Source organism: Acomys minous (assembly GCF_964271855.1).
Source record: "Acomys minous genome assembly, chromosome: 10".
NCBI classification, from domain to species: Eukaryota; Metazoa; Chordata; class Mammalia; order Rodentia; family Muridae; genus Acomys; species Acomys minous.
Window position 1 is genome coordinate 64,758,403 of NC_140491.1, and position 26,083 is coordinate 64,784,485.

The window sequence follows — 26,083 nt, forward strand, 5'->3', positions numbered from 1 at the left end:
TACTAGTGCCCGTAAAGCTGTAACACTGGAAACTTCTGGGAAGGACTTCTCCTCTCCAGAGCAAAGAGCTGCAACACTGAGAACCTTGGAGGAGGAGTTCTCCCTCAGCGTCACCCTCCAGACCGGGATCCTGCAGACCCCAGCTGTTCAGGGCTCTGCTGCTTCCTTTCCAGCCCAGTGTTCAGTGCCCTCAGGACACTCCAAGGCAGGAAGCAGAATGAGGACCCACAAGGGAGCAAGTACGCGCTTAAACACTGTGCTGTTGTCCATGGGTTCTTGAATAAGATGGGTAGCCAAAGGGAAAGGTTGGGTTGGCTTTTATCCATTTTCCAACTTAGGTATCAGATACAATATATAAAACAAAACTGCCCCTTGTTGACAAACAGCACAAAACAGTAATGCTTGCAGAAGGGGAAACAAGTCCTACAATTACCCATTTATTCTGTGGGACATAGCAAGAACATGGCTGAAGAAAAAATCACAAAGAAACTGTGTAAAGGAACATCATAATCAAATTATAGAAAATCTCAAACAACCCAAGTTATATGAAATATATGAGAAATGCACACAGCTCAATAGCAGGAGAAAACACTAATCTTTATACTTGGTGAAAACTCTGAATGGGTATGTCTCAAAAGAAATCATGCAATAGACCATTAGATATATGGAAAGATACTTAATATCATTAATAGCGAGATGCAGGGCTGGCTTGGAGGTTTAGTGCACGTGCTGAACTCACCGGGTGAGAATAAGGCTATCGCCACCATTTTGAGCCAAAGTTGGACTAAGTTTTAATTAAATCCTGGCTATGATGATGGACTCTGGCCTGGCCCATTCCTGGGATCCCAGATGATAGCCACTAGCTATATTGGCTAGGTGCTTATAAAAGCAAACCCACAAGGCTATGCGTAGTTCCTGCCTTGTCCAATCGGCAGCAAGCATACATCCTGAGGTACTTCCGGCCTCTGTACCTCCCACCTGTGTGTGACCAAGCGCATCCAGTGCAGTTGGGTCAACCAAACTTATTTAGGGAACACGTGGCTTGTTATCTTATATGAACTATAGCCGGCAGCATCTCAGGAAGTATCGGTCCTTGGGCAAGAGGCTCATGAGTTAGAGGCATTTTTGTTTTATGGCTCTCTTAGGCACAGTAATTAAAGCTTAAAATATAATTTTGGCTCTCACAGACCCTGGTTTAGTTTCCAGAATCTGTATCAGATGGCTCACACCGCCTATAAACTCAAGGCTTTCTTACGACCTCAACCATGTCGCATGCATGTGTTGCACATACATACGCAGGCGCGTGCACACACACGTACACATAGGATCTTTTAAAGGAAAGAGATATAAATTAAAGCCATTACATCACCTTTTAGCTCAGGTAGCTACTATAAAAATATAAGAGATGGTTTGGAGAAAAAGGAACCCTTGAGCATTCATCATATAAATGTAAATTATATGTCTCTGATAATCACTGGAGAGGGAGTGGGACCGGGGAGAATGGGAATAAATGAGGTGGGCTAAAGTCTCGTGCAGTAGCTCACTTTATTCAGAGGTCAGACAACTTATACTCTGATGGTTAAGATGGACCATCTGAGTAAAGCTCTCATGAGTTCAAGCTGTGTACAATTACAAGGGAGAAACCCCATGTGGCATAAATGTGATTTTCCTTAGAGGCATATAAAGGATAGCTTAAACATTTAACTGAATAACAACAGCAAGCAATAATGAGCAATCAGAAGTAAACTCACTCCTACCTGCTGCCCCTGAGTGGAGCACAAAACCACCTTCCAAGAACAATTCTGTGGTTGGAAGAAACTGAGGTCACAGCACTCTTGTCTTATCTTCTTGGAGTCTTCTCACAAGCACTCCAAAGTATCCTCACATGACTCCATTCCTGGAACTTGTTCCAACAGCTTGCCCTTTTTTATTTTTCAAATTCATAATACTCAGAGTGGTTTTTAAAAAAAGATGTTGTAGAAAAATATAACTGTCATTTGGTGTATGAGTATCCTATAAGCAAACAAGTTATACATGTAGCAAATAGTATCAGAAAAGTGAAGGAATTGTGTGTAAACTATGTCAGTACTATTGGTTACGTGATTATATTGATCAGAAAAATCTAGAGAGTAGCTTGAAAAGAGGTCCATATGATTGGTAGTTCTAGTATCTTATAGAAAGTAAGCCAGTAATAGGAATATGAATGTTATGGTATATGGTGTTCTACGCAAACAGGAAGTGATTTAAATCCCAAGGAAAAAATAAATGCGGCCCCTTCCCCAGATGAATGAGTGACTTTATTGTGACCCCAAGGCCCAGTGATAAGCACAGAGTCAGGATAACAGGGCCTGGATCCACTGGGTCCTCAAGTTGAAGCAAGGGACGATGAGGACCATAAGACCAACTCACCGCTAGCATCTCCAGAAAGAGACTCTCAGTGGCATAGGCTCTGTGTGTTTATTTCCCTTTTGGCACATGGGGTCTTAACTTGGTCCCAGGTAAGCAGGCTTGACTTCTGATGATATGGTGTCTCTCCTCTTGCCCCATGGCTGGAGGTTTTCTATCTTTCTGATGTTTCTACTGTCTCATCACTCTCTGCCATTGGCCTTGATGGCCTGTGGCTGGAGGGACTGAAGAGGAACCCACAATGTTTCAGTGGCTCCATCTGCAATGACAGATGCCCATTCTTTCCCAATCCCCCTCAGCCAACCCGGCTTCCAAGTACAAGGGCTGGCTAAAGGCAGTTCAGGATGTTCTGTGGAGAAATCTTTTTGAGCTCTTGAACATATGCTCCCTTGAGAAAAATTTTAAAAATTAAGCGTAAATAAGGAAAGTACAAGAGCATCCGTTGGTGTGCCCCCTTTTTATTTGTTAATAATTGTTGTTTCAATGTTGTATGTGCTCTTTCTATTATGCCCTGGCCTTGAAGATGATAAGGAATGCCTGTGATGTGATTAATATACCATTATTTACAAAGGTTATCAAGCCTTTTACTACTCTAGGTTGGTCTGTCATCAGCATAAGTTTGTTGATAAGAGAAGAGCACACTGCAGAAGCATTCTCTGAGGACTGAGGTACAGCTCGGAGAAATTTAGAATATGTACCCATGCAGATGTGCAGGCATCTGAGGCTCAAGAGCAAAGTGAGTAACATCATTAGTAGTTTACCTCCGGGGTTATGACTGCTTGGCCGTGACAATGTAAGGGATCACAAATAGGACATTCCTGTGCAAATCATCCACTTGTCTAAGCAGTAAGAAATCTGTTAGCATTTTAGTGTATGAATGTTGATGCTGCTGTTCTGGAAAAGTAAAAAATAGTGCACATCAATGCACCAGCGTGCTTATTTCCTTCTGCAGTAAAACCAGAGAGGTTAGAGCGTGCACAGATATGAGTAATAAACAAAGGATGTGTAAGGAATTTAACCGGGTGTAGTAGTTCCTGTAGTAACAGGAGCATAATAGGACGTGAGGACAAAATTAAAGCAGTTTCTATTGCTGGAAATAATCCTACGACGTGAACAGAATCTGACATGATATTTAAACGTTTATGAACTAACCATAATAGATGAATCAAATTGTCCTGCTGCACCCGTTGAGCTGTGGAGAAGGTGACCCGGCCTGCTGGGGTTCGACTAACGCTGCTCGGGAGGAGAATTCTCCTGTATAGGGACAGAACACAAGACACAGAACACAGGAGAGCAAGTCTTTGATCAAGCTCTCAAATTTTATTTTTCAGGTAGAAGGTTTTATAAGGCAGGGGGCAGGGAAGCATATTGCTATGGCAACCCAGCTGCAGGCTATCTCAAGATGCGAGGAATTCCAAGCAGGTCACAACGTTCTGCCACACCAAATATTTTGCTATCTTTATCTAATCTAACTGCTAAACTACAACAGGGTGGCTCCGTCTAAATCTTATCTTTAGTCTAACTGCTGAACCACGACAGGGTCAGCTCGTTTCTGGTAAATGACAGACTGCTGGAGCAATAGGAACCTAGGCTCTGACAAGATGGCTGAACATTGGCCATATGGCTTGTTGTCTCCAACAAGAAGGGAACATTAATAGACCAATGACTATATGGACCACACATCTCTCCTCCACCCTGAGATGACTGTGTGCCTGTGGAACGAAGAATTTTGGACATTTGTTTTTTTTTTTTTTAAGACAGGGTCTCTCTGTGTAGCCTTGACTGTCCTGGACTCAATTTGTAGACCAGGCTGGCCTCGACCTCACAGAGATTCGCCTCCCTCTGCCTCCCATGTGCTGGGATTAAAGGCGTGTGCCACCTCCCTACCACTGCCTGGCAGCCTGGACAATTTTTGTAATCACAAATTCAGTTCATATGAGAAAAATCCCATAGCTTACCAGCTGGATAATGATTTCCTATCCACCCGTAGTAATCTGCAAATAAAATTTGAAAATCCACAGAGATCTGTAATATTTTTTTAAAAACTGGTTGTTAGTTAAGGGTGAGATAATGTAGCAAGGATCAAATCCATATAGTTTTCGACATCAGGTCCTTCCTGATTTACTAGTTGAACAGGAAGAGCAAAGTAAGTAAGTAGTTAGTTTTTTATGGTCCTTATGATGTAAATCAATCCATTCCAAAGGTTTACCCTCTTATGCTGTAATACCTGTGGGGAAAACAAGTAAGACAGCAAAGGGTCCACATGGTATACAAATATTTCTTCTGGACTGGGTTCAAACAACTATAGTTCCTCCTCTGCCTTTCAAGATAATATATGAGGGTTGCCCAATGCTGCCTCTCCTATTGGTGTCTTAAATAGATTGGTTAGTGCATAATTAGGTATCATTAAATTAGGACTTAGCCAATTAATAATAATAATAATAATAATAATAATAATAATAATAATAATAAGAAGAAGAAGAAGAAGAAGAAATTTTATAATCCTAATAGGCTCTAAAAGTTGTTGGGGGTTTTAAAATTGTCTTATCTAATGGTCATTTTTATTGGCCATTTTACAGTTGTTATAGTAACCAGTTGTCCCAAATACTGTGTAGTGTCTGACCTTTGTCCTTTTTAGGTGCAATGATCAGCTCATTTTATGTAACATATCCTGAGTCATGTCATATATAGATTGTATATATGACAATCTTCCTTTTTGGTGGTGGCTAACAGGACATCATTCATATAATAAGTAACATAAGCCTGAGGGAGGACCTGCCTCAAGGCTCTAAAACCTTTCCCACTAGTATTGACACGTAGTAGGGAGTTTGTCATACCTTGAGGTAATACAATTCATTGATATTGGAGCTGAGGTTCTGTACGATTGGCTGAGGGAACAGAGAAGGTGAAACCCACTTTATTATCAGGATGAACAAACACCTAGAGTATAAAAACAATCCTTTAAATCCCAAACTACTGAAGGCCAGTTTAGGATTAGCTGTGGGCGTAGATAAACCAGGCTGTAGCGTCCCCATTGGCCATTTGGTGGCATGAATATTATGTGTGTCAGTCAACACTCTCTATTTACCAGATTTTAATTACAAAAACAGGAGACTGCCAAGGGAGAAAAAGAGTGTTCTCTGAGACCATTCTCCAACTCTTCTCTGACTGACTGGTGAAGAACCTGTAACTTTTCTTTTCTCTCCCCCCCACCCCATTATTTATTTACTCACTTTACAGCCTGATCATAGCCCCCGCCCTCCCTTCTCCCCTCCCAGACCCGCCCTGATACCTCCCGTTCAGGTGTCCAGACAGGCTCCCTGGATTTCCATGTAATTTTTATAGGTGGTAGTTTTTTTTCAACGGCCCCTAAGAAAACTCAATCCACACTTATGAGTTTGTCCTCGTGGGACTATAGGTTCAAGAATCCCTTGCAATTTTTTGATATCTCATTCTTCTTCTTTTCATTAGCCATTATGCCAGAGAAGAGTAGTCAGCACAAGACGGGGGAACACAGAGGTCTGAAGCAATTTATTGTAGAAAGTCCCTTCCTTAAAGATTAATTGGAACATGAGACTGTAGGACTGGTTGCCATTATGTCTTCGTGTAATTTTGTAGCACATTGTTTTTCTTTTTCAAATACATTTTATTTTAATTTATGTGCCTTGGTGTAGGGGTGTCAGATCTTGGAGTTACAGACAGTCGTGAGCTGCCATGTGGGTGCTAGGAATTGAACCCGGGTCCTTAGGAAGAGCAGGTAGTGCTCTTAACCACTGAGCCATCTCTCCAGCCCCTGTAGCGCATTGTTTAACCTCGCTAGAGCTCATAGTTCCCAACCACACTAGAGTTTAATTTACTTTCATAGCAGCCACTGGGGAGGGAGCATTCTTCCAGTTTACACTCTGAAGGTTCAGAAGAGTCGCCCACCTAGAGCTCTCATGAGTTCAAGCTGTATACAATTACAAGGAAAAACATGATTTTCCTTAGAGGCATATAAAAGTTTCTTTAAACATTTAACTGAATAACAACAGCAAGCAATAATGAGCAATCTGAAGTAAACCCATTCCTATGTTGCTACCCCTGAGTGGAGCGCACAAAAAAAAAAAAAAAAAAAAAAAAAACCCACCTTCCAAGAACAATTCTGTGGTTTGAAGAAACTGAGGTCACAGCACTCTTGTCTTATCTTCTTGGAGTCTTCTCATGAGGCCTCAGAACTCTCCTCACGTGAGTCCATTCCTGGACCATGCTCTGACTTACCGTCCTGGTGAAGACTCCTGGAGAAACAGGATTAACCATCTGTCATGATGTGAATGTGAAATGTCCCCACAGGTTCACCTGTTGAGGGCTTGGTTACCCGCTGGTGGGGTTGAGGATGTTACTGTAGCCTAGTGGCTCTGATTAGACAATGGTCTAACCCATTAGTAGAAGTATAATAAAATGCATTATTTGAATATGTTGGAAACTATGCGGTAGGGTCGTATAGAGGAAATAGGTCACTAAAAACATACCCTGTCCTGGCCGTAAGGTAAGTACTCTATGTGATATGCTCCCACTGCTGTGATGCTTAGTTTCACCAGACCCCTGGATCAACAATTAAATCTTTGAAACCATAAACTAAATTCACTTTTACTCCATTAAATCATGTCCGAATCCTGTTACACTTAGAACAAGTTAAGCAGCACTCCAGCTGAGCAGTCCCACTTCTGCAAGGACATCCGAAGGCAAGAACACTTGCGCGTCAGGGAAACAGGCCTCACGTTCATTGTCGCAATAGCCGTGGTTTGTAGCAGATGTGTTGATTGATTGGACTGGGGTCATCATTACACACAGTGTACAGATATCAAATTGTCACGTCAAAGATCTTGGGCCCACATGATTTCATTTATTTTCAGACTTAAAAATAACTAACACAGAAATGTAAAAAAATGTCTTAAATACACGAATTACAATTTGAATTGATAATATTCTGAATATTAAGTGGTATTAGCTACTTTTTGTTGCTGTGGTAAAATTCCATAAGGAAGAGCAATTACTGAGGCCAGAATTTACGTTGGCTTATCGTTCTAAATGGGGAGGCCATAATAGCAGTGGAGGCGTGGCAGCAGGTGGCTGGAAGCGGGATCAAATTTTCCTCTGAAGAAATGAAGCAAACTGGAAGTTGGATAATGTTATGAACCCCCAAAGTCCGCCTCTAGAGATGTACTTCCTCCAGCAAGGCTGCACCACCTGCCAGCAGTACCACTGATGGGGAACCAAGTCTTCAAATTCATCAGCTTACAGGAGACATTTATCACTCACACCACCACATGGATAAGTGAACTACTTTTAAAAAACAGGGGGAGGAAGTCCCCCTCAGGCACAGTCATAGGGGAGGGGAATAAGGGGAAAATGGGAGGGAGGGAAGAATGGGAGGATACAAGGGATGGGATAACTATTGAGATGTAACAAGAATAAATTAATAAAAAATTTAAAAAAATTAATTTCACTTTTTAAAAATTAATTTTTGTTAATGTGACTACTAAAAATTTAGTTTTAATTTTATTCACTTATTTATATTGAATCATTTTAAAATTTTCATTTATCTTTCATTGTGTATATGTGTTTGCATGTTGTGGGGTATGTCACATGAGTACAGGTATCTATGGAAGTGAGGTGCATGAGACCACCTTGGAGCTGGAGTTACAACTGATTAAACTCGTCTTCTGTAAGGGTAGCATGTGGTCAGTTTCTACAGCAATGTGTGGCCATGTGACATTGTAAACTACACTTAAGCACAGTAGTTCTTGGGGTAGTTGAGGCAGGATTATGTGCTTGTGACTCGGCTGGGCTACAAAGCAAAGCAGTCTGAGATACATACCTAGACTCTATCTAAAAAGATTTGTAATTATACATGTGACTCATATGTAGCTCACACAGTAATTAGATAGGATGTTCATTTGAGAGATTTAGCAATTGTTCCAGAGACATTCAGGTACAAGGCCAATAAAGGAATCTGCTAGCTTAGGTCTCGCTCTGTGCCATGGGCCAGGGGCCAGGAAGTGCAAAGTCGGGCAAAGTAGAGCCTTATACTATTGGCATTTTTTATGCATGTTTGTTTTCCAGAAGTTAATTACCAAGTAATGTGTGCAACCAACACCTTCGTCCAATGCTTGGCTCCTCTCTTCTCTTCCTGACCCAGTTTTGTGAGGTACCGGGGTCCCTGCTGTGGTCTAATCATGCTTTGCTTGCCTCAGGCTCAGTCGGACCATGTAACTCATTTAAACCTGACATTTCTCTTCAGGATGCACACATCAGCTTCCGGTCCTGAGTGATGGAAGTCCTTCAATATGCCACTCACCCATTGTCTGAAGAATACAGGGCTCTGCCAGTGGACAGAGCACACGCTCAAGAGCTGCATCGGAGGGACTGCAAAGTTGAGAGAATTAACCTACTGTCCTCTCTGGCAGACAAGGAGCAGGGGACTGAGTGATAGCCGGTTGTGCTGGCTACTTTTGTGTCAACTTGGCATAAGCTAGAGTCATCTGAGAGGAGGGAACATCAGTTGGAAAAAAAAAAATGCCTCCACAGGATCCAGCTGTAGGCCGGCAAGCCTGCAGGGAGCTTTCTTTTCCTTCTTCTTTTTTTTATTTCCTTAAATTTATTTATATATTCACTTTACATCCCAGTCATAGGACCCCTCCCGGTCCCCTTCCCTCCTCCCTCCCCTCTTCCCTACTCCTCAGAAAAGGGGAGCTCCCCCCCCCCCAACCCAGCTCATCAAGTCACATCAGAACTGAGTTTATCCTCTTCCCCTGTGGCCTGGCAAGGCAGTCCCGTCAGGGGGAAGTGATCGAAAAGCAGGCAACAGAGTCCATGGCAGTCAGCACTCGCTCCTCTTACTAGCGGACCCACATGAAGCCTGGGCTGCCCATGGGGCTACATCTATGTAGAGGACCTAGGTCCAGTCCACGCATGGTCCTTGGTGTTTCAGACTCCACAGCCCCCTCTGGGACCTGGTTAGTTGACTCTGTTGGTCTGTTTGTGGAGCTCTTGCCACTTCTAGATCGTTTTATCCTCCCCCCCAACCCCCGCCTCCCCCGCCCACTCTTCCACTAGACTCCCTGTGCTTTGCCCAATGTTTGGCTGTGAATCTCAGCATGTGTTTCAAACTGCTTCTGGGTGTGGGTGGAGCCTCTCAGAGGGCGGCTGTGATAGGCTCCTTTAATTAGTGATTTATGTGGGGAGGGCTCAGCCCATTGTGGGAGGGGCTTTTCCTGGGCAAGTGGTCTTGGGTTCTATAAGAAAGCAGGCTGAGCTAGCCAGTAAAGCAGCACTCCTCTGTGGTCTCTGTATCGGCTCCTGAGTCCAGGTTCCCTCCTGACTTGAAGTCCTACCTTTGCCTTTATCCACTGGATTGACTCAGGGTATGTAAGCCAAACAAACCCTTTCCTCCCCGAGCTTTTTTTGGCCGTGGTATTTCATAAAAAAAAATAATAATAATAATAACAGTCCTAACGAGGACACTGGCATACTGCATGCCCTAGAGTTTCTTGAGGTTCAGGGAGCAGAAGCTGTGGCTATCTGGAGCAGAATGCAGTGCTTGCTACCTTGTAAGAACAGGAAACTCACTTGAACCCCTCTCTCTGTCTGAGCTCCTATTTCTTTTTCTAAAATATATTTTATTAATTTATTCATACTACATCTCAATTGTTATCCCATCCCTTGTATCCTCCCATTCCTCCCTCCCTCCCATTTTCCCCTTACTCCCTTCCCCTATGACTGTGACTGAGGGGGACCCCTTCCCCCTGTATATGCACATAGGGTATCAGGTCTCTTCTTGGTAGCCTTCCTCTGAGTGGCACCAGGCCTCCCCATCCAGGGGATGTGGTCAAATATGGGGCACCAGCATTCGTGTGACAAATGGATTGAACTAGAAAGGATCATAATGAGTGAGTTAACCCAGAAGCAGAAAGAGTCAAATGGTACATACTCACTTATATCTGGACACTAGCCCAAGGGGCATGTCCCATGAATGTCTTCACTTATCAGGAAAGTGGGACAGAGGGGAGGACAACCTATTGGGACTCTAGGTGAGAGAAGCATGGGAGAATGGAGAAATAGAAAGATCCAGAGGGTCCTAGAAACCTACAAGAAGAACATTATGACGGGCAGATCTGGGCCCAGGGGTCCTGCTCAAACTATGGCACCAGCCAAGGACAATACATGCAGTAAACTTCAAACTCCTAACCAGATCTACCCAATGGACAGGAAATTCTCCATAGTTGAGTTCCCATTTCTTGAGCCCAACCAAGAGACAGAGAGACTGAAGGCAAGGTACTGGTGGCACAGCCGTAGGCCTATGAGTCATCACCTGAGGCCAAAGATACCATTTGCCATGGACCAGATCCACCCCGTAACTACCCACCCACCTAAACTGATGCCTTGCTAGGTGGCCTGAGAAATCCTCCTACAGTGCTGGCCTCATCACATCACCGAGGCCCTGTGTAAAATCCTAGATGGCCCTGTTTGGCTTGTAAGGAAGCCTAAGGATTACAGCAAGACTTTTCATCATCTTACTGCTCAACAGTACTTAGCACAGATTTTTAAATTAATATGTTTGACTCATCACAAATGCAAGAGCCTTTCTTACCCCTCACCTCCTGGGTCCTACTACTAGTGTTTGTCAGAGAGATCACAGCCCTTTCTGTCGCCTTCACAAAGTATTCAAGTCTTTTGTCCTATTGTAGCTGCTGTAAGAGCTGCGCCTCCCAAGAGGGTGGAATCCAGGCTGGAAATACATTTTACACTGATGCTCAGTTCATCCCTCTAGAACTGCTCAACCAATCTTTTCTATAGATCAACTTTATCCTACATCTGTTATCCAATCACAAAATGCTAAGGCTTGTAACTCCCTGCGTGCAGCTTTTCTGCCTAAATGCCATCCAATTATATACTGTAAAACCCATTTCTTTGTCTAAAACTTATAAAAATCTCTCCCAGTTGAGACCTGGGGTCACTTCCTTGCATTTGCTGTGTCTGTGCATTGGAGGTGTGGCCCAGGATCAAATCTGCAATAAAGACTTCCTTGCGATTGCATTTGGACTCGGCTCTTGGGTGGTCTGTTCGGGGGGAATCTCTCAAAATTTGGGCATAACAACACCACATGCATGCCTGGTGTCCGTGGAGCTTGGATGAGGGGTGTTTAGGAACTGAACCCTGATCCTCTGTAAGGGCAGCCAATGCTCTTAACTGCTAAGCTATCTTTCCAGCCCTTGAAACTCAGGCTTTAAGATGGTTTTGTTCCTAAGCACTTCTGTGAAACACTCTTTTTTTGTTATTGAATTTATGTTTTGTTGCTATAAACTTAATATATTTGATTTTTTATTCTTTTCTTTTCTTTTTCATATTATGGTCTAATTATATAATTTTGCCTTTCCTTTCCTCCCGCTCAACCCTTCTCTATCCCTCCTTGCTCTCTTTCACATTCACAGCCTGAGTTCTCATTAATTGCTGTTGCACACATCTACGTATTCACACACTGGTTCCTTGTACAACCTTCTCGGTCTGTCTTATGTTTCATGTAGTTTCTCTAAGGCTTCTGAACAACAGTGCATTCTTTTCTCTGCAGGGATTCTTGGCTCTCTTTATGAGATTGCAGCTGGATGCTGAGAGCAAGCATCCCAGACTGTAGAGATGTGGAAAAAGAGCAGAAGTCATCCATCTGTAGAGACCTGGTCCCATTTTTGTCATACATAATCTCTTGATCTTTCACAGGGCCTGCACTGATACAACAGAGGGTCACAGGCCATGTCTCTCAGGAGCAAGGTCAAGACATTTGCAGTTATTCCTTCTCCACTGTGGTCTTTTGGGTACAAATTATTTTCCCCCTATAAAAATGCCCTCTTCCCTTCACATTCCCATTCAGTAATGAAAATTATTGCAAAATGCATACACAATAGTGTATCAAGGCCTCTTTTGTGCCTTTGTCCCTTTCAGTCTGAGCAAGTACAATTATTAGAAGCAGTTTACATTATTACTATATGACCAGTTTGGCTGGAAAAAATATGTATTTTTTTTCAAGATAGCTTTGAACACTCTGGACACAAGCACTGACAACTCGTGGAGGTCATATTCTTTTGCTCAACTTCCCCCCACTGTGTAACATATATTTTTTTTCTTTAGCCTTCTGTAGGATTTTCCTCACTCTCCCTTCATTTCTATCAGCTTTCCTGTGGCTTTCTATCTTATACCTGTCATCCAGAACCAAAGCCAATATGTCTTGATCAGCTACAGGAGTGTACTGTCCTGGTACTGAATTCTTTTCTGGTTATATCTGGGATGAACTAGCCTAAGAATTAGTACCTCGTTCCAGGCATAAATCTGCAATTTAGGCAGACTTTAAGGTTCTGCTGAGGGGGTTGTCATGTTCTGTGCAGCCCATGCAGGGCTGGAGAAGCAGTGTCCGGTGACTCACTTACAGGGCAGATCCTGTGATGCTGTCTGTCTGATGAGAATTCACCCAGGACTGTTCATAACATGGGTCTTGTCATGCTTCAGGCTTCTTACACCCACGTGGCTGTATTGTAAGAAGTATTCCAAGGGACTAGAAGTAAAAGACAATGTTTTTATAGCCAGGAAGAGGCTGAAAATGGGTCCACCATTCCCATTGCTTATTACTGATGATCAGCAGTCAGAGTCAGAGGAGAGGACCTCACCTGACAAGGAGGAAAACCATCAAGGACTTTGTACTTATCTTCAATGTGACAAGCCATCAAAACAATTGGATGGTAGTTATTATTATAATGTCATCTCTATCCACTCCCACATTATTACTCCCGGGAAGCAATTGTCTCTAGGATCATACAAAGATACCTCAGAGCTTCCAGCCTCCGCTCGGAGCTACCAAAACACACATCTGTAACGCAGGTACGTAGTTCTGGCATACCCCCTGGGCTATGGCACCTGTGACTTTAGCCTGGCCTTACTCTGACCCAAACCTAAGTCTTCTTATTCCTTAGCTGTAGGTTTGCATCACTGGGGGAAATGGATTGGCATTTATTAAGTTGCCTTGGCTTTTTACTCTTGTGGCTCTTCTACTCTTTCAAGTTTTACCTCTAAGACATATGCTGAACAACTTGCACAGGTACAAACAGATGTTTAACCCAGAAGAGCTTGTGATGGAAACTAATAGTCTCTTGGAAGTATGAGGTGAGGTAAAGAATGGAGTTTGAGTATATAATTCCTTGATGCATTGTAGCAGAGTGTTGTTGACATCACCTGGTCCTCTGTTCTAGCGACAGGGATGAATTCTAAAGGTAACTAGCAAATTTGTCTTAAGCATGTCCCTCGCAGCTCACCTTTGGCACTTTCTTTTCTAGGTGGACATTGATTCCTGAGAGGTAAATATGGTATCTTTTTTAAATGGATGGATAGGTAGCTGTCCTCTGAGTAGATACCAACTAAAGAATTGATATGAATTTTTTTCAGCCTTGTGGCCAAGTATGTCTGTGTATTTATCAACTCACTGTTATAATGAATCACCTAAGGCTGCATAGGTTATAAGGAAATAAGGTTTATTTAGCTCACAATTTTAGAGGCCAAACAGTATAATGCTACTTGTTGCGAGGACTCTTCCAGTTGCGTCACCTTAACTCTTGGTGTAAGAGGAAATGAGTCATGGCAGGACAGGGAGGGACCAGGAATGACTTGAAGCTGGACCACACCTGATGAGGGTCTATCTGTTAACACTGGGAACCGATCTTCCAACATTTGAGTGCCAAAGAATTAAACCACATCTAATCCATAACAGTCTGTAGCCTGACCGTTAGTCTGCTGATGTCCTTAAAGATATTGGGATCATCCTGCTTGAAAAATTGAAGTAAAAATTGACTCAAACCCCTATCCCTGTGTTCCTTACCCAGTTCCCTAACACTTTTCCAATAGCTCTTGGAGGTCACTGATTTCTTACTATTTGCTGATTTTTTTCCCCCCAAGACTCACATAGTTAAGTTGTTTTCCCTTTGTTGCTAAATCGATTCCAAATTTTGGTCCTCTCCGCCTCAAATAAAATAAAATAAATACTCTGTCAAAGTATATGTGTTAGCCAAATATTTCCCCAACCACCGTTGAGTCTGCCTTCTAGACCTGTAGAGGGTAGCACCTAGTTTTCAGTGCCCTCTTAGATGTCTTTGGGCATTTCCATGTCAGCCACACTGGATACTATGCCATATAGCACAGTGCATCTCAGGAAGCAAGTGTGAATAGGAATCAGCCAAAGAGCTTGTTAAAAATCTAAGTTCTGATTCCAACTGGGCCTCCCAGGTTCTACATTTATGATGAGCTGTAGATGATGCTAGTTTTGCAGATCCATAGAGTACATTTGGACTAGGGAGGGAGCTGGCAGACACAGGATGTCATTGGCTCCCAGTGAACATCAGACACACTCCTGGCAAGCATGAGACAGTGTCAGGTACCCCCAGAGCCCTCATACACACCTGACCTTTGCCCCTTGCCCTCTTTACCCTTTAATTTCCCTTTAGTTTTGCCATGCTTCTGCCACTTAGTTCTTCTTCATTTGGTATATTACTCTTGTCCTGTTCCTATGTATATCACAATCACACGGTAATATTCTTCCAACTACTACATGTACTATTAAAAGATTTTATCTGTACCCAATCAGTACTTCTAAACTATGGTTTTCTAAACCTTCCTATTTCTAATTGTTATTTGGGGATCTTTTTTTCACAGTATCTTTAAGCCAAAAGAGATATTTGATGATCTCCTTATTAAGAGTTGAAATGACACAACTTAGTGTAATGTTTTTCCCTGGGTCTGTAGTTCTATATTTCAATCAACATCTGTACCTCAGAGTCTCCGTGTGAGTGTGCTGAGGTGTGCTATTGGTCTACACTTGAGGAACTATGTGTCTAAGCTAATGACTGATGTAAATGCTATGTCCACCCCCCCCAATATCAAGGTAAGAAAATATTATCAGCTATGTCCAGCTTCTTGAAAATACGACACAGCATTGCCAACTGCAAAGCTCATCTTAAGATCCATGATATTGATTACAAATTTTTTAAAATTTTATTTTATTAATTTATTCATATTACATCTCAATGGTTATCCCCTCCCTTGTATCCTCCCGTTCCTCCCTCCCTCCCTCCCATTTTCCCCTTACTCCCCTCCCCTATGACTGATTACAATTTTTTTAGTATCACAATTTTTTAAGTTTACAATTTTGTGTTGGACAGCATAGTTATCCTCAGTCACAGGTACACACTGGCTGCAGGATGGACATACATGTGACTACACTGGTGCTTCTATCTGATCCATAATAAGACTGAATGCAATAGGAGAGGAAATTGCATGGTGGCGTGTCCCACTACCGACAGCAGACACAGTCTGGTGCAAATGGGCCAATACTTTGCTTTAGCCAAAACAGTCTCGATTCCCCTCCCAGTGGGATTTCCAGAGTTCATCGGTTAAAACGGTATACAAAATTAAATGTGAGATAGCCGTGACTCATCTATGAACAGAACATCCAGGTGGAGAGCAGAGTGATTATCTGAAAATTGCATCATCCAAAAGCCCAACCCTGCATCCCATTGATTCTCAACTCTGCTTCTTGATGAGCCTTTCAAACTTATCAATGGCAGAGGAAATTGCGTTGAGCTTCTCAGATGGAACCAGGGACCTAGATTTTGAAAGCTTATCAGGGATTATAAGATACATCCAGAGATGCCCCATGGAGCCATGCACCCGCTTTTAGTGGGAGCTTCTTATTACAGTAATAAGTTTTGTCCCCATTTCAGACATACTAAACCAGACCCTGCATTTTAACAAGGCCCCCAGTTAATTCATATGCACTTTGGAGTTTGGGAAGATCCTTTGACCTAGATGGAATCACAGAATGTTATGATTCCCAACCTGTCATCTGTGGGAAAAACTACCATGGCCATCAGAGTAACAATCTAGATGGGACGAGAAAGAAGTCTGATTCAGCATAACTGAGTAGCCAGTGTTGGTTTGAATGCCTAGAGTCTGACAATGGGTAGTTTATTTTTAGGGCATATTTAAGTACAGTACAATTTGGGAAAAAAAGTCTCCTGTGCACAAAAATGGCATACTTCTCTTCAAAGTACATGTCACCTCTTTTATGAAGATGGGTTATCTTAAGGGCCTGGGGGGAGGATCTGGAATGGTCTTTGTTGTACAGATAGCACAAAGGACACCAGGCTATTAATCACCTCCAGCCCTGTTTGTAAGGGTCTAGGGGAAGGAGCAGGTGTGGTCTAAACCTACAGGAAGCACAAGGGTCACCTAGACTGTTAACCGTCTCCATCCCCAGTCTTCGGGGAAGAAAAGAAGCTATACATTTCTCCCCTTGAAGAGACAGCGCCCATGTCTTTAATGTTCTTGTTTTCCCTATTGCTTCTCTGCGATCTCAAGGACCACTGTGCTCCCAACAGTCACCAAGCCCTTGTGTGTCCTTAGGGGAACAGTGAACTTTGATAGTTTGTATAAGCATTTATAGCATGACCAGAAATAACTGGGGTATTATGGGGAAAGAATTAAGGGTCTGGATTTGAACTTCAGGTCTCAGCCACGTGATCCTAGCTCTGAAATTAAGGACAGTCTTCAATTTCAGTTTCTTTACTTATAAAAGCACAATTAAAAACTCTCTCCGTGCTCTTTGTACTTTCTTGATTAAAAAAAAATATTGACTCACATATGCCAAAGGACTTAAAATTTTTATTTATTTATATTCGTTTAAAATAAAATAAAATATAACACGACAGAACTAAAACAAATACATTGGATTTGGACAAGACAAACAAGCAGAAGGAAAAGAGCCCAAGAAAAAGCACAAGAATAAGAGACTTCGTTGTTCAAACACTCAGGAATCCCATAAAAACACTAAGTTGGAAGCCATAATATATATCCAGAGAACCTGGTACAGACCCATCCAGGCTGTGAGTTCATATGAGCTTGTTCATGTTGATTTCAAGGGCTGTTTTCTTGGTGTCCTCATCCTCTCTGGCTCTTATGTTCTTTCTTCTTCTTCTCCTTCTTCTTCTCCTCCTCCTCTTCCTCCTCCTTCTTCTTTGGGGTTCTTTGAGCCCTGAGGGAAGGGATTTGATAGATACATCCCACTTAGGGGTGAATGTTCTAAGGTCTATAACTCTCTGCATAATTGTATTTGTTCCAATCTGCAGCAGGAGGAAGACTCTCTGATGATGGCCGAGAAAGGCACTGGTCTATGAGTATTCTTTCTTTTGTTTTTGTTTTTTTTTCTTTTTAAGAAATAGTGGTACAAAGTTTGCCACCATTGGCCTAGCATGTCTTGCAGCCAGGACACCATTGAATAGCAGATGATTTATGGCTAGGGTTTGCATATCTTTTTTTTTTTTTTTTTTTTTTTTTTTTTTTTTTTTGGTAGCATGCAGAGTACCTTCCCGGACCAAAGACACTAGGATGTAAGGGTGAAGCTCTATGCAGGCACCAGCTGGACTATTTTATGTTCAATGAGTTGTGTAGGTATTGTCTCCAGCAATGGGCCTTGCTGTCAATTCATGAAGAACAACTTAGCGTACTGTCAATACCCTGGCTTATTTGGAGATTCCTATGGGGCCCCTTTGGCCAACAACTCAATATGGTTGTGTGTCATCCAAGTCCAGTACTGGAAACCTCATTTGGTGACAAAAGGTGGCCAGCTAAGACTCTGTCTCTCTCATTATTTAGCAAGTTCATTTAGATCATTTTTATAATGTATATATTTTAGAAAGGTTCTACAGAATTAGGTTTCCGTATTATCCCTCAAATGGCCCCTAATTTTTAGTTGTCTTTCCTATATTCCCTTCCCTCCCAGTCTGAAACCCCTGTTCCAGCCCCACCACCATCCACCTATAGCTTTCTATTTTATTTCCCTTTCCTAATGAGATCTATCTGTAACCCCTAGTTTCTTACTCTATACCTAACCTCTGTGGTTTTATGGATTGTAGTTGGTTATCATTGATGTAACAGCTAATATCCACATATAAGCAAATATATACCATATTTTTCATATTCGTTTTTCTGGGTCTGGGTTACCTCACTTTAGCTTTATCCATTTCCATTAGCTTTATCCATATCCATATCCATTTAGCTGTAAATTTCATAATTTGAATTTTTTTCCTTTAATGGTTGAGTAAAGCTCCATTGCGTAAATGAACCTCATTCTCTTTCCCCCATTCATCTGTTGAAGAGCATCTAGGGTTGTTTCCAATTTCTGCCTATTGTGAATAGAGAAGCAATAAACATGGTTGAGCGTGTGTCTGGAGTAGTATGAAGCATCTTTTGGGTATGTGTCAACAGTGGGATAGCTAGATCTTTGGGTAGATTGATTTCCATCTTCCTTGGGAAGCAGCACACTCATTTCCACAGTGGCTGTGCAGGTTCGCCCTCCCGCCAGCAGCGGATGAACGTTCCTCTCACTCTATATCCTCACCAGCACAAGCTGCCACTTGTCATTTATTGATCTTAGACGTTCTGATGGTGTAAGCAGTCTTGCTTTTCATTTCCCTGATGGCTAAGGACGCTGAATGTTTCTTTAAGTGTCTCTCAGCCATTTGAGTTTCCTCTTTTGAGAATTCTGTTTAGATATGCACCCCATCTTTAACTGGGATGTTTCCTTGATATCTATTTTTTTTTTTTAGTTCTGTATGTATTTTGGATATTAGCTCTATATCGCATGTACATGTTGCTGCTTCGTCTGAATGACAAAGCCATGAAGAACATGTTCAGTATTATTAGGTTCTATTTATTGATTATTGATCTTAGTTGTGCTACCAATGTTCTGTTTAGAAAGGCTTTTCCTGAGCCAGTGAATTCAAGGCGGTTCCTCAGTTTCTCTTCTATTCTGGTTCTATTCAGTGCACTTGGTTTTATAGTGAGGTCTGATCCATTAGGAGTTGACTTTTGTGCAGGGCATTAAATGTGGATCCATTTGGATTCTTCTATAGGCATCCAGTTTGAATAGCACCATTTGTTGAAGATGCTGTCTTTCCACAATGTGTGTTTCTGGCTTCTTTATCACTAATCAAGTTTCTCTATCTGTGTGTGTGTTCAACTTGATTCCATTGACCAATGTTTCTGTTTTTGTGCCAATAGCATGTTTTGTTGTTTTTAATCACTATAGCTCTGTAGTACAACTTGAAATTGAGGATAGTGATACCTTCAGCAGTTGTTTTATCTTTCAGGATCGCCAAAGAGATTTTTAAACTGCAACATACTATTTGGCTCCAGAGAAGTGAGAACATGGACCCTAACAACACAGGTATGATTGTGACTCTTGTTTGTCCCAGGACACTAGGAGTTGAGTCTTTTAGAGCCTTGATACCGACCCACTGTGACCTCTGACCTCTGATATCATCATCATCATCATCATCAGCAGCAGCATTGTGAATCTGGTAAGGATGTAGGATTTCAGGACCTTCCAGGCTAGCTGACTCAGAACCTGGATTCAGGAAAACCTCCACATCATCCTGGGAGAATGAACTCACATGGCAAATACAAAATAGCAAATGTCCAAAAAAATAAATGTTTATTTAAAAGAAAACACAGAATTACCTTTGTAAGTAAAATTAAGCTGGAATTACACTATGAGTTGGAATGAATCTGGCCTTTTGGCATTAAGGTAGCATTTAGAAATGGAACAGGACTATGTCCTGAGGGCATTAGAGATGTGAGGTGAAGCTTCCCGAGGCTGAAAGTTTCCATAATCAATATTTTACTTTGTAGGTTGGTACTGCCTCCCCTTACCTCTCCAACTCTGTGTGTTCTCAGCTCAGGAAATGTCATCTTCAGATAGCCGCTCAGGTGGGAAAATTTATCCGAAGTGCTGCAAAGACCTGGTTGAATCCCATACAGAGCCAGAAGGTAAGAAACCTCCTTAAATCCATCCCTGGCCTCAAAATGTGGCCTCCAAACACACAGAATTTTACCTAACTTTGCCTATGGAAGCCTTGCTTTCTCTGGCCAACCTGTAAAACATCTGAGCTGCAGGAATTTCTCCAGGACAGTGATGGAGACAGATGTGTTACAGTTCAGTACCTCAGTTGTATCATCAGCAAACATAGGTTTATTTTATTACTACTCTTGCTGCTGCTGCTGCTGCTGCTGCTGCTACTACTACTTCTATGACCCAGTATTTACTTATTGGACAGGATGACAGGTGACATGGCATATGTGGCGGTCAGAGGACAGTTTTTGGGAATCAGGTCTCTCTGTCCACCAAGCCAGCCCAGGGATCACATTCAGGTCACTGGGCTTGGTGACAGGAGTGTTTACCCACTGAGCTACCCTGCTGGCCCTTTAGATCAAGTTCAGATACACAGGTTCAGATGAAACCTTTAAAGCATTGCTTTCCCAGCGGACTGTTTTGTGGCCCCCAAACCTTCTTTAAAACAAATAATACATCATCAAAGCATATTACCCTTCAGACAGGAGGGATCTGGCTAGGTCAACAAATTATAAATTTTCTTGTTTTAAAAAATATTTTTCAATCTTTAATTTTTAAAAATATTTTTATGTGCATGGGTGTTTTGCCTGCATATGCTTTGGCACACCATCTGAATGCAGTGTCCATGCAGGCCGGAAGAGGGCGTTTGATCCCTCTGGTATAGGAGTTATCAGCAACAATGAGCCTCCATGTAGGTACTAGGAATTGAACTTAGGTCTTCTGGAAGAGAAACCAGTAGTCTCTCCAGCCCCCGATTTTTTGTGATTCTTACCAAAATATTTTAAGAAAATGTATCTGAGAATTAACTCTTGCTGTAAAATAATCTTACCTCACATTATTGAAAGTGCACCTTCTGAAATGAATTGACGTAGAATCATTTTTAAACCACTTGCCCGTCTTCCGCATATGACCTTATTAATCATGCTTCGGAAAGTGTAGACATTAGGAGTTAAACTAATTCCGTAGTCCAGTTAACTGTAAACTCCCAGCAAATGGAATTGATTTGCAAATTTGTTTTCTCTGATTCCACAGCAAAATGCTCCCTGCTGCCAGATTCCAGCCATGTTTCCATGGCTTCCAACCACTCAGGTGATCTTCCAAGGGGTCCTGAGGTGACGGGGGTGGGGGTGGGGTGGGGGGGTTGTTCAACCTCCTCAACAAAGGAAGCCACTCTGTCACGATGCATCTAAAGAACGTGTGATGTGTCACCCTGCTTTCCCTTTGCAACTTCAAAACGTTAACTTATCAGAAAGAATAACCCTGGGAATTAACACAGGACTTGGCGCCCTAGTGAAAGGACAGATTTCAATGAGTGTTTACCATCGAAGTACAAACCAGATGGCAGGCTGAGCACAGATCACAGAGTAGGCAAGGTCTGGGCAGAAAACAGAGAGGAGAGTACAAACTGGGGGTGCCAGCTAAAGGCATCATGCATAAGAGGCAAGGGATAAGCCCACATGTGTATGTTTGTATGTATGTGTGTATATATATATATAATACATATATGTATATATAAAAATATATAATAATTTTATATATACTTATATATGTATGCATGTGCATATATGTATATATGCATACATATATAAGTATATATATGCATATATACACATACATATATGCATACATATATATGTATATATAATATAATATACATACTTATATTTGCAAATAATTATATGTTGCAACTGCTGAGCATTACACTACCGTCTGCTACTCTAAGTCCACTCTCCCATCACTCCTGTATTTACTCCTGACCTCTGTCACTCACAGAGAAGCCATCTGCCCTAGTAGAGATGGCAGCAGGAACACGTTCCTGTCCACAGTAAAGCCATGTTCAGATAGATCCCCAACCATAGCTGCAGCTGGCCCCACCCACATAGGGAGTCTTTATGCAGGTATCTCCCTCTGGCAATCTCCCACCTCCACTCCCTTCCTGTCACTGAGTTGCTGCTCCTGGCTGCCTCCTGCCCCACTCTCTGTCCCCACCCTTCTGTTGCCCTCAATCGGTACAGTGGGCACCCGACATGACAGAGGTACATGGCATTGCAGTTCTGCTGAGGGCGTAGGCCCACAGGGCGAGGATCCAGACAAGCCAATTATCCTCAGCGCACTACTTGGAATAGTGGCCGGCCTTTACAACTTCTCTCTTCCCCAGCTCAACCCTAAGAAAGGCACGATTTTGGCAAATGCCCATTTTATTAATCTGGAAAGTGATATCTAGAGAAACATAGTAACTTAGGCATCTTGTGAATGATTGATTGATGAGGTAATCAGCACTGAGTCAGCATGGTCCCAGTGCTCCAAGGGGCCCAAAGTTCCTGTATCAATGAGTTGGGTTAAAAAACAAAACAAAACAAACGAACAAACAAAAAACAAGAAGACTGTATAGTGTCTGAACCAGAAGCATAAAGCAAAGATTTAAAGCTGAACTCAGACTGGCTCATTATTTTTAACCTGTTACTGTTTTCCAGGTTCAAGAATTAAGAGCGTTGTCCCAAATAAGCATTTTATTCGTGACACAAACCAGCAGATTCTAGTCCTGGAAGGCAGCGCCCTTGTGGCTGTTCCAGACAAGCACAACAAACAAGGAGGTGACCCTCACCTTTTCCTTACTCAGTATAGATGGTATGTGCTCCCCCACAGGCCCCGGGCCTGGGTCTTGCCCCTCTCTAAGGGGACAGCTGGAGAAAGTGCTACTGTCAGGTGAAAAGCTAGGGTGAGTTTGGAGCCAGTGAGGAACATGGGTCAGTGACATGAGGAGAGGGAACCAAAGGTGTTCCCCAGCCAAATGACATCTTTGTAGATGGGGAGAGAGCAAAACCAGAGATAGAGAGAGGGGAAATTTTGAGAATCAGAATGTTCTAGCCTCCTGAGTCAATGTGAGTGTGAAGATTTGTCAAGTTTTCTGTGTCCGAGACTTTCAAAAAGAAAAAAAAAAAAAAAAAGAAAGAAAAGGAAGTGTGTGGTGTGGTGTGTGTGTGTGTGTGTGTGTGTGTGGGAGGTGTGGGGTGTGTGTGTATGTGGGAGGTGTGGGGTGGTGCGGGGAGACAAGTTTTTCGTTCAGAGCTGACCCAGTTTTTTATTTCCAGAGACCTTTTATGTGTCAAACTTACCCCATAGTAAAGCTAGTGGCTCAAAGGCAAATCGCATTGCTTTGGCTGTATCTAAGGGAAAACTCTATCTTTGCTGTAATGGAGTCAAAAAGCCAAAGCATCCCTCATTAGAATTAAAGGTAAGAGCTAAGGAAGCCTCCTCTGTCCTCTAGTTCAGGGAAGTACAGATCCTTAGTGCTAAGAATCACAACCTAAACGTTAGCAAAGACCGTCTCGACCTTTGCTTCTTTTCCCCCATAAAGAAGCCTGGTTGTGTGTTAGCCGTTTCGGTCACAGTGAAAAATACCCAAGACAACTGCATTCTAAAGAGAACAAGATTTTTGGTTCACAGTCTTGGCCAGTTGACCCTGATGCTTTGGGGGGCCTGTGAAAGTACAACATAGTGGGAATCCACGGGTGTAAGGGGTTAAGACTGCTCACCTCCCGGTAGTCCCAAAGTAAGAATCAAAGCTTCCAACATATAGGCCTCTGGCGGGGGTGGGGTGGAGGGGTGGGGTGGAGGGTGGGGGTGGGGGGGGCATTCTAGATCCAAACTGTAGCAGCTACTAATAAATTCTCCTTTGTATTTCCAAAAGAAAATTAAAGAGCTCAGTTCATTGAGCCAAGAGAAGCTCCTGCCCTTCACCTTCCTGAAGGAAAAGGCTGGCTCCTATTACACACTGGAATCAGCCGCTAACCCTGGCTACTTTGTCTGCACCTCCAGCACACCCAGGCAACCCGTGGGGGTGACGATGGAGGTGGGGAAACAGAAAAATACCCAGTTTGAATTTGTAAATGCAGATGCGCATCTCAGTGAGGTGGAAGACTGAAAACACAACGGAAGAGGGGCCAGACCAGCTATAGCAGCAGCATTTGGTCTCAGGCTGGCACCAATCAAAAAATAAAGTAAAATATAATAGAAACATCTTCTCTGTATAAATGCTACCTGCAATCAGCAAACTTATGTTTTTGTATCATTTATTTCTTTTTTCTACACGACTGATTATTTATTTATTTATTTATTTATTTATTTATTTATTTATATGTATACAGTGTTCTGCTTGCATGTACCTCTGCACGCCAGAAGAGGGCACCAGATCTCATTCTAGATGGTTGTGAGCCACCATGTGGTTGCTGGGAACTGAACTCAGGACCTTTGGAAGAGCAGACTGTGCTTTTTAACCTCTGAGCCATCTCTCCAGCCAGTGTGTATTGTTAATTTAAAAATGTTAGGTTAAACTAGCTTTCTGGAGAAAACAATCTCAGTGTCTAGGGGTTTGCTATTATCTAAAACATATCCGACCTTCTCTATCCATGATGTAGCCAGCCTGTCGGTGACTTGTTTCTTCCAGAAGGTAACTGGAGTGATGCTAGGCTCTTAGATTAGTCACCAAGCTACAAGCACAAACACCAGAGTTTCAATGGGGCCCCCAGACCTGCTGGACTATGGGAAACACACTTGATCTCAGTTTTCCCAGGGGAAAGGTGGGACATCAAGTAAGAACAGACGGGAAGAGGAAACGGTGAAAGGGTCTGGAGCAGGTGGCAGGCAGAGCCACCTTCTGGGAGACCCGAAGACAGGTGGCAGGCCTTTTTCACTTCAGTGGGGCATTTTGGTCAGGAGAGATGGAGCCCAGATCCTAAGAGGGATCAGATGCAGGGAAGCCGATGAGACTGGGAACTTGGAGCACAGACACAGAGGTGGAGAGGAGAAGGCTTGTGTGCAGTTGACCTTGAGGGTTGATTGCATCATGTCTAATACTTTGGTATAGAAGACCCCTGCCTATTAAAAAGCTGCCATCTGCTGCTAGGAAAGCCTGGTGAAGACAGCGCATCCCTCTTGCCGTTCTGTGCCCACTAGAAAGACCGCCCAGCGCATCCCTCTTGCCGTTCTGTACATACAGCAGGGAGAACCATGTCTTGTTGGGTCATTCGGAAATTTAGACCCAACAAGACAGGAAAGACACTTACTTCAAACGAGACGAATGCAGATGGCCAAGTCACTATGACTGTAACATGTATAGAACTCATTATTCTCATGATTGTCACATGGTTCTCCCTGCTGTATGTAGTTTATTTTACACATGTGTAATAAAATAAAAGTATAAAAAGTTTTTCTTTTCAGCCAGTTAGTAATTCTTGCAGTTCACCAGCTGATAAGGCACGGCCCAGCTGGAGAGTGGGGAGATAGTTTGCTTTTGGTCTTAAGGTAGCACGCATATGGGCTAGGTTTTTTTTTGTTTTTTTGTTTTGTTTGTTTGTTTGTTTTTGTTTTGTTTTGTTTTGTTTTGTTTTGTTTTTTTGCCTGCTGTGTTCCTAGTTCCTGGACATCCAGGCAGTGTTGGGTGTGGTTCCTTCTGATGGCATGGGCCTCAAGTTGAACCAGTCATTGGTTGGCCTCCCCCACAAGTTCTAGGCCACCATTAGCCAGCACATCTTGCAGGCAGGACAGATTGTAGGTCGAAGGTTTTGTGGCTGGGTTGCTGTCCCAGTCCCACCACCCCTGGAAATCTTGCCTGGTTACAACAGATGGACTATTAAAAAAAATGTTACTATTGGTGTGCTTGAGAGAGTAGGGCATGTGTGCAATTGATTCTCTCCT

General features: G+C 42.6%; 1 protein-coding gene across 9 annotated transcripts; it reads left to right on the forward strand.

Annotated features, from left to right (window-relative positions):
• The first annotated feature begins 9,713 nt into the window (after positions 1–9,713).
• On the forward strand, positions 9,714–24,445 carry LOC311606301 (interleukin-37-like). 9 transcript variants are annotated; one of them, XM_084797522.1, is made up of 9 exons: positions 9,714–9,813; positions 13,229–13,311; positions 13,529–13,700; positions 19,626–19,702; positions 20,212–20,304; positions 21,419–21,475; positions 22,861–22,980; positions 23,479–23,621; positions 24,078–24,445. In XM_084797522.1, exons 4-9 carry the CDS (start codon positions 19,684–19,686, stop codon positions 24,309–24,311), a joined length of 666 nt encoding a protein of 221 aa, XP_084653648.1. In that variant the 5' UTR covers positions 9,714–9,813; positions 13,229–13,311; positions 13,529–13,700; positions 19,626–19,683; the 3' UTR covers positions 24,312–24,445. The 9 variants fall into 9 exon arrangements, with proteins under 9 accessions (XP_084653648.1, XP_084653647.1, XP_084653644.1 ...); XM_084797521.1 differs by lacking the exon at positions 13,529–13,700 and adding an exon at positions 13,764–13,784; XM_084797518.1 differs by lacking the exon at positions 13,529–13,700.
• The last annotated feature ends 1,638 nt before the right edge of the window (positions 24,446–26,083 follow it).

Bases quoted from the DNA above. Each gene is read 5' to 3' on its own strand.
- LOC311606301 (XM_084797522.1), top strand. The intron at 20,305-21,418 runs GTAAGAAACCTC...CTGATTCCACAG, and splicing joins ATCCCATACAGAGCCAGAAG to CAAAATGCTCCCTGCTGCCA. The intron at 23,622-24,077 runs GTAAGAGCTAAG...TATTTCCAAAAG, and splicing joins ATCCCTCATTAGAATTAAAG to AAAATTAAAGAGCTCAGTTC.